We start from the raw sequence: 12,038 nt of genomic DNA on the forward strand, positions 1-12,038 counted from the left end.
TGAATATTCTTAAGATCATACTACTTGATTTCCCCTCCACCCCCCCACCCCCACCCCCCACAGCATGAAGATAAGTGGAAACTAACAGCTTGTGCAAAGGAATACAGGCAATCTTTCTTCTCAAGCTCAATTTAATGGATTGGCAAGAAACACCAACATGGTAGAATAAAATATCCCTATCTATATTCCATGAAATTATTCACAGAACACAGAAAATCTGTTTTTTTTTTTTTTGGTGGGGTTTAAGGGCGCTCAACTACTGAGGTCATTAGCGTCCAGTCACAGTTGTTAGAGCACATGTAATCTAGTAAAACTCAAGGGGAGGGGGGGACACCAGAAAGTCCTGACAAAGATGCAGATAAAATAAGTAAAAAAGTTAGATATCTTTGGACAAGCCAGTCAAAGTTATAAAACGCAGAACACGAGCAGCTGCTCGAGCGTCATCAGCTAAAATATCCGGTAATGTAGATGGCAAGGACAGGACAACACGAGATTGACTAAAGCGGGGACACGACAATAAAACATGGCGCACTGTTAATGCCTGACCACAAGGGCACTGCGGGGCCGGGTCACCGGAAAGCAGGTAGCGGTGGCTAAACCGGCAATGCCCAATCCGCAACCTGGTCAGAAGGACCTCTTCTCGCCGAGATGGTCGGGAGGAGGTTGTCCAAGCAGTTGGGAGCAGTTTTACTGCCCGGAGCTTGTTTCCTTGGAGGGATGACCAAGCATCCCACCACAACGACACAAGCCTCTTACAAACAACCCCACGAACGTCAGATGACGGGACACAATGGGAGGCTGGCCGAGGCAGGAGGACTGCAGCCTTGGCTGCAGCATCTGCAGCCTCATTCCCAGGCACTCCGGGAACCCACAGAAAGCTGACAGGAGAACCATTATCAGCGAAAGAATGGAGGGACTGCTGGATCCGTTGAACCAAGGGATGGACCGGATAGGGAGATCCAAGGCTCTGAAGAGCACTGAGTGAGTCAGAGCAGAGTACATACGATGAATGGCGGTGGCGGCGGGCATACTGAACGGCCTGATGGAGAGCAAAAAGCTCGGCCGTAAAGCTGGAACATTGGTCGAGGAGCCGGTATTTAAAGTTGGCGGCCCCGACGACAAAGGCACAGCCGACACCATCGTCAGTTTTGGAGCCATCAGTGTAAATAAAGGTGTGACCGACAAGTCGAACACGAAGTTCGAGAAACTGTGAGCAATACACTGCAGCCGGAGTACCCTCCTTTGCGAGTGAGCTGAGGTCGAGATAAATACGAACCGGAGCCTGGAGCCAAGGTGGTGTCGGGCTCTCACCCTCTCTGAAGGTGGTAGGGAGGGCAAAATCCAATTGTCGAAGCAGGCGATGGAAGCGGACTCCGGAGGGCAGCAGGGCAGACACATACAACCCGTACTGACGGTCGAGAGAATCGGCGAAGAAGGACTGATAAGAGGGGTGGTCGGGCATGGACAACAGCCGGCAGGCATACCGACACAGCAGTACGTCGCGCCGGTAGGTCAATGGTAATTCGGCAGCTTCAGCATAAAGACTCTCGACAGGACTAGTGTAGAAGGCTCCGGTCGCAAGATGTAACCCCCGATGGTGGATGGAGTTGAGACGGCGTAAGAGGGATGGCCGAGCAGACGAGTAGACGAGTAGACGAAGCTCCCATAATCCAGCTTTGATCGGACTATGGACCGATACAAGCGAAGCAGGACAGTGCGATCCACTCCCCAAGATGAACCACTAAGAACTCTGAGGACATTAAGGGAACACGTACAACGGGCCGCCAAATAAGAGACATGCGGAGACCAACAAAGTTTCCTGTCCAATGTGAGCCCTAGAAACTTAGTTGTTTCCACGAATGGGAGAACAACGGGACCGAGATGTAAGGATGGTGGAAGGAACGCTTTATATCGCCAAAAGTTGATACAAACCGTCTTCTCTTCAGAGAACCAGAAGCCATTTGCCACGCTCCACGAGTATAGGCTGTCTAGACAACGCTGAAGGCAGCGCTCCAGGAGGCATGTTCTCTGGGCACTGCAGTAGATCGCGAAGTCATCGACAAAAAGAGAGCCTGAGACATTAGGTGGAATGCAATCCATAATTGGCTTGATCGCGATGGCAAAAAGGGCTACGCTCAAGACGGAGCCCTGAGGCACTCCGTTCTCCTGGAGGAAGACGTCGGACAATACGGAACCCACACGTATCCTAAACTTTCGACCCGTTAAAAAGGAATCAATAAAAAGGGGCAGGCGACCGCGTAGGCCCCACCTGTGCATAGTGCGGAGGATACCTCCTCTCCAACAGGTATCATAAGCCTTCTCCAAATCGAAGAACACGGCTACCGTTTGGCGCCTTCGCAAAAAGTTGTTCATGATGAATGTCGACAAGGTCACAAGGTGGTCAACAGCGGAGCGGCGGCGACGAAAGCCGCATTGGACACTGGTAAGTAGCCGTCGAGATTCAAGAATCCAGACTAACCGAGCATTAACCATGCGTTCCATCACCTTACAGACACAGCTTGTAAGAGAAATGGGGCGGTAACTAGAAGGAAGGTGTCTATCCTTCCCGGGTTTGGGTATAGGAACAACGACGGCATCACGCCAACGCACGGGGACCTGACCTTCGGTCCAGACGCGATTCTAGGTACGAAGAAGGAAGCTTTTGCCCGCCGGAGAAAGGTGTGCCAGCATCTGAACGTGAATGGCATCTGGCCCCGGAGCAGAGGACCGGGACAGTGCAAGCGTATGTTCGAGTTCCCGCATAGTAAAGGGGGCATTATAAGTTTCCAGATTCAGCGAGTGGAAGGAAGGTCGCCGAGCCCCTTCTGCCTCTTTCCTGGGAAGGAAGGCAGGGTGGTAATGGGCGGAGCTTGAAACCTCCGCGAAAAACCGGCCGAAGGCGTTGGAGACAGCCACAGGATCAACAAGGACCTCACTACCTGAGGTCAGGCCAGGTACCGAGCAGTGGGCCTTAATGCCCGACAGCCGGCGCAGGCCACCCCAAACGACAGAAGAGGGAGTAAAACTGTTAAAGGAGCTCGTGAAAGAGGCCCAACAAGCTTTTTTGCTGTCTTTGATGACTCTACGGCATTGCGCTCGGAGTCGTTTGTATCCAATACAATTCGCCAACGTAGGATGGCGGCGAAAGGTGCGTAAAGCACGTCGTCTAGCACGGATAGCGTCTCTACAAGCATCATTCCACCAGGGGACAGAAACGCGACGCGGAGAAGAGGTAGTACGAGGAATGGAACGTTCGGCAGCATTGATGATAACAGCCGTGAGGTATTCGACCTGACTGTCACAACTGGAAAAATCGTGGTCCGGAAAGGTCGCCAGGGAGGAGTAAAGTCCCCAGTCAGCTTTCGGTATGTTCCAGCTCGAAGGATGTGGGGATGGGGTGTGGTGCAGGAGACGAACGAAACAGGGGAAGTGGTCGCTCGAATAGGTGTCAGAAAGGACATACCACTCGAACCGACGGGCAAGATTGGTAGAACAGATCGAGAGGTCCAAGTGGGAGTAGGTATGAGTAGAGTCCAAGAGGAAAGTCGGGGCGCCAGTATTGAGGCAGACAAGATTGAGATGGTTGAAGACATCCGCCAAGAGTGAGCCTCTTTGACAGGATGCAGGAGAGCCCCAAAGGGGATGATGGGCATTGAAGTCGCCAAACAATAAAAACGGCGGAGGAAGCTGAACAATCAGGTGCATCATGTCAGCCCGACTAACTGCGGATGACGATGGAGTGTAGATGGTACAAACTGAAAAAGTAAAAGCAGAAAGAGTAATATGGACAGCTATTGCTTGGAGTGGGGTGGTCAATGGGATGGGATGGTAATAGACATCGTCCTGAACGAGCAACATGACCCCACCATGAGCTGGGATACCGTCCACAGGGGTGAGGTCATACTGCTCCGAGGTATAGTGGGTAAAGGCAATACGGTCAGTCGGGCGCAACTTGGTTTCCTGGAGACCAAGGACGAGCGGACAGTGCAGGCGGAGGAGCAGTTGTAATTCCTCCCGATTAGATCGAATACATCTTATGTTCCAGTGTAACAAGGCCATCGCTAGTCAAAAAAGAGGGGGAACAAGACGGGGGAAGAGCTGGTCACCTCGACGGCCGCGGAGGGCCAGGTTTCGAGGGAACAACGCTACAACCGGTGGGAGGCGGATCCTGTTCCATCGAGTCGTCGCCAGCTGCGGCCGCTGTCCCTGGTTGTGTAGGAGGGGCAGCATCATTTGCCGACGAGAGGCCAGCTGAGCGCCTGGCAGCAGAGCATCCCGGCGAAACTGAGGACGGCCGGGAGCAGCGACTCACGGATGGAGCGTCATACGAAACGCGCCAGGGTGGAGAGGGGGATAGAGACTTCTTCTTGGAGGCCTTCCTGGAAGTCCGAGGAGGCACAGGGATGGTGGGCTGGACCCGAAGAAGGTCCTCACGCGCGGGGTCTGTTTTGGAACACTGGACGTCAGAAGCTGGGGTCCGGAACGTTTCCCCGATGGACGCCTGAGAAGAGGATCGCTTCTCAGGCGGCGGGGGGGGGAGGAGGAGGAAGGGTGGCCCCTGGGGCAGAGGGGGCAGGGGCCGCGGGGGAGGAGGATTTGGGAGGGAGGGATTTGGGAGGCGGAGGCATAGATCCCGGATGGGGGGAGGAGGTGGAGGGGGGACAGGATAGGGGTGAGGATACCGTGGAAGGAGTGGACACGACTGAGGCAAACGAAGTGGTCAACGTCACGGGATGGAGGCGGTCATACTTCTTCCTGGCCTCAGAATAAGAGAGACGATCCAAAGTTTTGAGTTCTTTAATCTTCTTCTCCTTCTGATACGCGGGGCAGTCTAAGGATCTAGGCGAGTGGATGCCAGGACAATTAACGCACCGAGGTGGTGGGGTGCATGCATGTTCCTCACGAAGAGGACGTCCACAATCGCCACAAAGGGGCTCAGCCTCACACCATGATGACATGTGCCCAAAGCGCAAACACCGAAAACAGCGCATAGGAGGCGGGACGTAAGGTCGCACATCGCACCGGTAGCACATCACCTTTACCTTCTCCGGGAGAACGTCCACCTCGAAGGCAAGGATAAAGGCCCTGGTGTCGATGCGACGGTCTTTGGGGCCGTGCTGGACTCGCCGGACGAAATGCACGCCTGGGCGCTCCAGGTTGGCCCTGAGCTCCTCATGAGATTGCAGCAGGAGGTCCCGATGAAAAATAACCCCCTGCGTCCTATTCAGTGCCAGATGCGGGACAATGGACACTGGGATGTCGCATAGTCGGTCGCACGCCTAGAGCGCTGCCGACTGTGTGGCGGAGGTGGTCTTTATAAGAACGGACCCCGAATGCATCTTACTGAGAGCCTCGATTTCCCCGAAGATGTCCTCGATGTGCTGAACAAAGAACATGGGCTTGGAGGTGGCGAACGTCCCCCCCATCGGTTCGAGAACAGACCAAATAGCGGGGGAAGTACTTCGCCCCAAGCCGGCGGGCCTGTCCCTCCTCCCAGGGAGTGGCCAAGGGGGAAAGGGCAGGAGAACCAGAACCAGAGACAGTACCTTTCCTTTTGAAAGACTCGGCCGCAGAGCGACCTGATACGTGTTGACGTTTCATCTGCGAAACGTCCGCCCCGATACCACCCACTCCGACCAGGGGCTCTCCCCACGGGCGCCACCCAGCCTCAGCAAGGGCCACCTGGCAGGATGACCGTTGCCGGGAGTCCTGATGCCCCAAGGAGACGGGCATCTACTCCTTGGCCGACATGGGAAGGGTGCAGCTCAGGTATCGGCAGTATGATCCCTGTGTTGTCAGGGGGCTAAAACCTAGAGGGTACATGACGACCCCACCACAACGGGCTGGCTACCGTGCTGGATTTCGGGTGCCATGGAAAGTCCATCATGATCGTAGGTGCAGATGGGGATGCACTATGGGCGTAACTTGTACAACCCATCAGGCGTTTAGGCCCAATTTGAGGAATAGTGGGTATGGTGACAATGCCGTTACAATGCTGAGTGCCAAGGTCTTAGTGAACTGAGGACCAGTGGTACACCACGTAAGGCGTCCTTCCCCAAAAGACTCGTACTTCTGTAGAATTTTGAAAAATGGAGGTCAAACCCCAAGGGGGACCATCACATGGAAGGCCGAAACGGTTGAAACTCCTTTTAGTCGCCTCTTACGACAGGCAGGAATACCTCGGGCCTATTCGTACCCCGGACCCGCAGGGGAGGAAAATCTGTAGTATCATCACACTGCAGTCCCTATCAACAGTAAATGAATTTATAAAAACAAATGTGCAAGTAATTTCATGATGAAGGATGTAACTATTTACTCTAAGCTTTACTACAATAATACAAAAGTGTTCTTGAATAACACTTCAGTTTTTAATACCTATTACACAGTATGGGAGAGAAAATTTTTATTACTGGATTTGGAAATGAAGGCCATACAGTATTTCTAACCTGAATTTGTGATATTTCTTCCAGCAGTTCTTTCATTTCACACTGAAGACGTTCATATTTTTGGAATGGAGTTTCCTTCTCACCCATGCCAGCTAGCTCCAACTCATTCAATCTGAAAACATATGTATCTTCAGCATATCCCTCCAACTGCATTCACTGAAATCATTGTGGCTTACAAATTGTATTCTATTAATGAAAATCCTAGATGCTTTAATCTATTATTTATTTCAAAACCACAACACACAAGCTGATATAATGCACCTTATGTATCAATATTCAGATCAAGCATACTATGAAGTATTACAGTACTGTTATAAGTAAAAACAAAGATGAGGTGACTTACCGAACAAAAGCGCTGGCAGGTCGATAGATACACACACAAACACGAACATACACACAAAATTCAAGCTTTCGCAACAGACTGTTGCCTCATCAGGAAAGAGGGAAGGAGAGGGGAAGACGAAAGGAAGTGGGTTTTAAGGGAGAGGGTAAGGAGTCATTCCAATCCCGGGAGCGGAAAGACTTACCTTAGGGGGAAAAAAGGACAGGTATACACTAGCACACACGCACATATCCATCCACACATACAGACACAAGCAGACATATTTAAAGACAAAGAGTTTGGGCAGAGATGTCAGTCGAGGCAGAAGTGTAGAGGCAAAGAAGTTGTTGAAAGACAGGTGAGGTATGAGTGGCGGCAACTTGAAATTAGCGGAGACTGAGGCCTGGCGGATGACAAGAAGAGAGGATATACTGAAGGGCAAGTTCCCATCTCCGGAGTTCGGATAGGTTGGTGTTGGTGGGAAGTATCCAGATAACCCGGACGGTGTAACACTGTGCCAAGATGTGCTGGCTGTGCACCAAGGCATGTTTAGCCACAGGGTGATCCTCATTACCAACAAACACTGTCTGCCTGTGTCCATTCATGCGAATGGACAGTTTGTTGCTGGTCATTCCCACATAGAATGCATCACAGTGTAGGCAGGTCAGTTGGTAAATCACGTGGGTGCTTTCACACGTGGCTCTGCCTCTGATCGTGTACACCTTCCGGGTTACAGGACTGGAGTAGGTGGTGGTGGTGGGAGGGTGCATGGGACAGGTTTTGCATCGGGGGCGGTTACAAGGATAGGAGCCAGAGGGTAGGGAAGGTGGTTTGGGGATTTCATAGGGATGAACTAACAGGTTACGAAGGTTAGGTGGATGGCGGAAAGACACTCTTGGTGGAGTGGGGAGGATTTCATGAAGGATGGATCTCATTTCAGGGCAGGATTTGAGGAAGTCGTATCCCTGCTGGAGAGCCACATTCAGAGTCTGGTCCAGTCCCGGAAAGTATCCTGTCACAAGTGGGGCACTTTTGTGGTTCTTCTGTGGGGGATTCTGGGTTTGAGGGGACGAGGAAGTGGCTCTGGTTATTTGCTTCTGTACCAGGTCGGGAGGGTAGTTTTTTTTTTTTTTTTTTTTTTTTTTTTTGTGGTTTTAGGGCGCAAAACTTCTATGGTCATTAGCGCCCAGCCCGTGACGTAGAAAACAGGAAAAAAACCAAATTTAAAATCAGCAGCAATGGAAACAAAGTCAGAAAATTTGAGAAACTAAAGGCAGAAGGAATGCTTAAAAGTCCACTATAGAAAGGGGTTGGTTGTCCCCCAAAAAAAGGCTTCAAATGACTGACGTCATTTCACTGTCTCTAATAAACTGTAGAACGCGGTCAGCTGAGCGCGTGTCATCTGCTAAAATCGACGATAGATCAGGCGATAGCTGTAGACGGGAGCGTAACGGATTAAAATAGGGGCATTCAATTAAAAGGTGTCTGACCGTCCACAGCTGAGAGCAGTGGGGACAGAGTGGGGGAGGATCACCGCTTAAAAGATGTCGATGACTAAAAAGACAGTGCCCTATCCGGAGTCGGGCTAAAATTACCTCCTCCCGACGACGCGCTCGGGAGGAAGAGGTCCAAGCGCAAGGAACGGCTTTCACTTCCCGCAATTTATTGTGGGGAAGTGTTGACCAATGCGCATGCCATAAATGAGTAACTTGGCGACATAAACCGCTCCGTAGATCGGTAAACGGAAGAGACTGAAGAGCTGGCCGAGGAAGAGAGACTGCAGCCTTGGCTGCTATATCGGCCGCCTCATTTCCACAGATACCAGCGTGTCCCGGGAGCCAGAGGAACGCCACTGAGACGCCCCCCAGGTGGAGCAAGCGCAGACAGTCCTGAATCCGGTGGACCAGAGGGTGCACAGGGTAAAGAGCTTGGAGACTGAGGAGAGAGCTGAGAGAATCTGAGCAGATTACGTACTGTATCCGCTGATGGCGGCGGATGTAGTGGACAGCCTGGAGAACAGCGTAAAGCTCCGCAGTATAAACCGAACACTGGTCGGGAAGCCGAAAGTGATTTGGGGTGTCGCCAACAATATAGGCACTCCCTACACCTAACGATGTTTTCGAGCCATCGGTGTAAATAAATGTGGCTTCCGTCATTTGTGCACATAGAGCAGCAAATGCCCGACGGTAAACAAGTGTAGGGGTACCATCCTTGGGAAATTCACATAGGTCTCTGAGGAAGTCGATCCGGGGACGGTGCCAAGGCGGTGCTGTACCCCAAGTTGTCAAGAAGGTTTTAGGAAAGCGGAAGGAAAGAGAATGGAGCAGTTGACGGAAGCGGACTCCCGGGGGTAGTAGGGAGGAGGAGCGGCCTGCATACCCGACATCAAAGGACTCGTCGAAAAAAAGGTTATAGGCTGGATTAGCAGGCATGGAAGACAGATGGCTAGCATAACGACTCAGAAGGACTGCCCGCCGATTGGACAGCGGAGGTTCAGCAGTCTCAGCATAAAGGCTTTCCACAGGGCTGGTGTAAAAAGCTCCAGACACTAAACGTAATCCACGGTGGTGGACAGAGTCGAGACGCCGAAGAATAGACGGCCGAGCAGAGGAGTAGACTATGCTTCCATAATCCAATTTCGAGCGCACTAAGGCGCGATAGAGGCGGAGAAGGACCACCCGGTCCGCTCCCGAAGAGGTACCATTCAGGACACGAAGGGTGTTAAGGGAACGCAGACAGCGAGCCGAAAGATAGGAAACGTGGGAGGACCAGCACAGTTTTCTGTCAAACATAAGACCCAAGAATTTTGCGACGTCGGAAAACGGAAGGTTGACAGGACCTAGATGTAAGGAGGGCGGAAGAAACTCCTTACGTCGCCAAAAATTAACACAAACGGTCTTACTGGGTGAGAAACGGAAGCCGGTTTCGATGCTCCACGAGTGGAGGCGATCGAGACATCCTTGAAGACGTCTTTCAAGAAGGCTGGTCCGTTGAGAGCTGTAGTAGATCGCAAAATCGTCCACAAAGAGGGAGCCCGAGACATCAGGAAGGAGACAATCCATAATTGGATTAATGGCGATGGCAAACAGTACAACACTCAGCACGGAGCCCTGGGGTACCCCGTTTTCTTGGGAGAAAGTACGGGAGAGAGTGGTGTTCACCCGCACCCTAAATGTGCGCTCTGCCATAAATTCGCGAAGAAAAAGGGGCAGCCGGCCTCGAAAGCCCCAAGAGAACAGTGTGCGGAGGATGCCTGTCCTCCAACAGGTATCGTACGCTCTCTCCAGATCAAAAAATATTGCTACCGTTTGGCGTTTCCGGAGAAAATTGTTCATGATATAAGTGGAGAGAGCAACAAGATGGTCAACAGCAGAACGATGCTTTCGGAATCCGCATTGGGCTGGTGTTAGAAGACTGCGGGACTCCAGCCACCAAGCTAAACGGTAATTCACCATACGCTCCAAAACCTTACAGACACTACTCGTGAGAGAAATGGGGCGATAGCTAGAGGGGAGATGTTTGTCCTTTCCAGGTTTCGGAACGGGAACGACAATAGCTTCCCGCCATCGCCTGGGAAAGGTACTGTCGGTCCAAATTCGATTATAAAGGCGAAGGAGGTAACGCAGGCTATGGGTTGATAAATGCAGCAACATTTGGACATGGATACCATCCGGTCCTGGGGCGGAGGAGCGAGAAGAAGAGAGTGCATGTTGGAGTTCGCGCATGGAGAAAACAGTATTGTAGCTTTCGCGATTTTGAGAGGAGAAAGCAAGATGTCGCACTTCCGCTGCACGTTTCTTCGGGAGAAACGCTGGCGGGTAATTTGAAGAGCTCGAAATCTCAGCAAAGTGCTGACCCAATGAGTTAGAAATTGCGACGGGGTCCACTAAGGTAGCATGCGCGACAGTGAGCCCAGAGACCGGGGAGAAACTAGGCGCGCCTGAGAACCGTCGAAGCCGACTCCAAACTTCCGAGGAGGGAGTGAAGTTGTTAAATGAGCTAGTAAAGAATTTCCAGCTGGCCTTCTTGCTATCGCGGATGACGCGACGGCATCGCGCACGGAGCTGCTTATATCGGATACAGTTGGACAAAGTTGGATGGTGACGGAAAATGCGAAGAGCACGTCGCCGCTCACGTATTGCGTCACGGCATGCCTCGTTCCACCAAGGAACTGGGGGGCGCCGGGGCAATTCGGAGGTGCGTGGTATTGAACGTTCCGCAGCTGTGAGAATAACGTCGGTAAAATGTGTGACCTCATCGTCGACGCTGGGAAAGCGACGGTCATCGAATGTCGCTAGAGACGAAAAAAGTGTCCAATCGGCTTGGGCAAACTTCCAGCGTCGCGAGCGCATATATGGCAGTTGAGGCTGCAGTCGAAGAACACATGGAAAGTGGTCACTCGAGTGTGTATCATCAAGGGCGAACCATTCGAAGCGCCGAGCTAGCGGAACAGTACCGACCGCAAGGTCCAAATGGGATAAATTTGCCGTGGAGGCAGACAAAAATGTAGGGACCCCAGTGTTGAGGCAGACTAGATCCGCTTGGTGGAAGACGTCTAGCAATAGTGAGCCACGTGGACAAGGATGTGGAGATCCCCAAAGCGGGTGGTGGGCATTGAAGTCCCCAACCAGCAAATAGGGGGGTGGAAGCTGATCAAGAAGATGAAGGAGATCAGCTCGTGCCATTGGTGTAGACGATGGAATGTATACTGTACAAAGAGAGAATGTGTATCCAGAAATGGAAAGACGGACGGCGACAGCTTGGAACGAACTGTTTAAGGGGATTGGGTGATAATGGAGAGTATCATGGAGCAGAATCATGAGTCCTCCATGGGCTGGAGTGCCTTCAACAGAGGGGAGGTCATATCGGACGGACTGAAAATGAGGGAGAACAAAGCGGTCATGGGGACGCAGCTTTGTTTCCTGAAGACAGAAGATGACCGGCGAGTAGGATCGTAAGAGGATCGACAATTCCTCCCGATTGGCGCGAATGCCGCGGATATTCCAGTGGATAATGGACATAGGGTGAACAGAAAATGGAGGAACGTCACCAAGGGTGCTGTCAACTCAACGACTGCTCAGAGCTTGCGACCGACAGGATGGAATGGCATTCAGTCGAAGCCAGAAGATCCTGATCCATAGGTTGGTCAGGAGCAGCTCCTGCCACCAACGATCGGCCAGTTGACCGGCCACCAACAGTGCGCCTCGGCGACACAGAAGATGGCCGAGGGCGATTTCCGCCAGGTGGTGCTGTAGATGGGACACGCCTTG

The 12,038-nt window shown here is 52.1% G+C and overlaps 1 protein-coding gene across 1 annotated transcript in view; it reads right to left on the bottom strand.

The window, feature by feature from the left end:
- Positions 1–12,038, bottom strand: part of LOC124606962 (dynactin subunit 2) — a 56,909-nt gene that overhangs the window by 19,451 nt on the left and 25,420 nt on the right. Inside the window, exon 4 of the mRNA XM_047139100.1 lies at positions 6,447–6,558. Within this exon, the coding sequence (XP_046995056.1) occupies positions 6,447–6,558 (112 nt within the window). The remainder of the gene's footprint in view (positions 1–6,446; positions 6,559–12,038) is intronic.

The sequence above is a fragment of the Schistocerca americana genome, chromosome 3 (assembly GCF_021461395.2).
Source record: "Schistocerca americana isolate TAMUIC-IGC-003095 chromosome 3, iqSchAmer2.1, whole genome shotgun sequence".
Classification (NCBI taxonomy): Eukaryota; Metazoa; Arthropoda; class Insecta; order Orthoptera; family Acrididae; genus Schistocerca; species Schistocerca americana.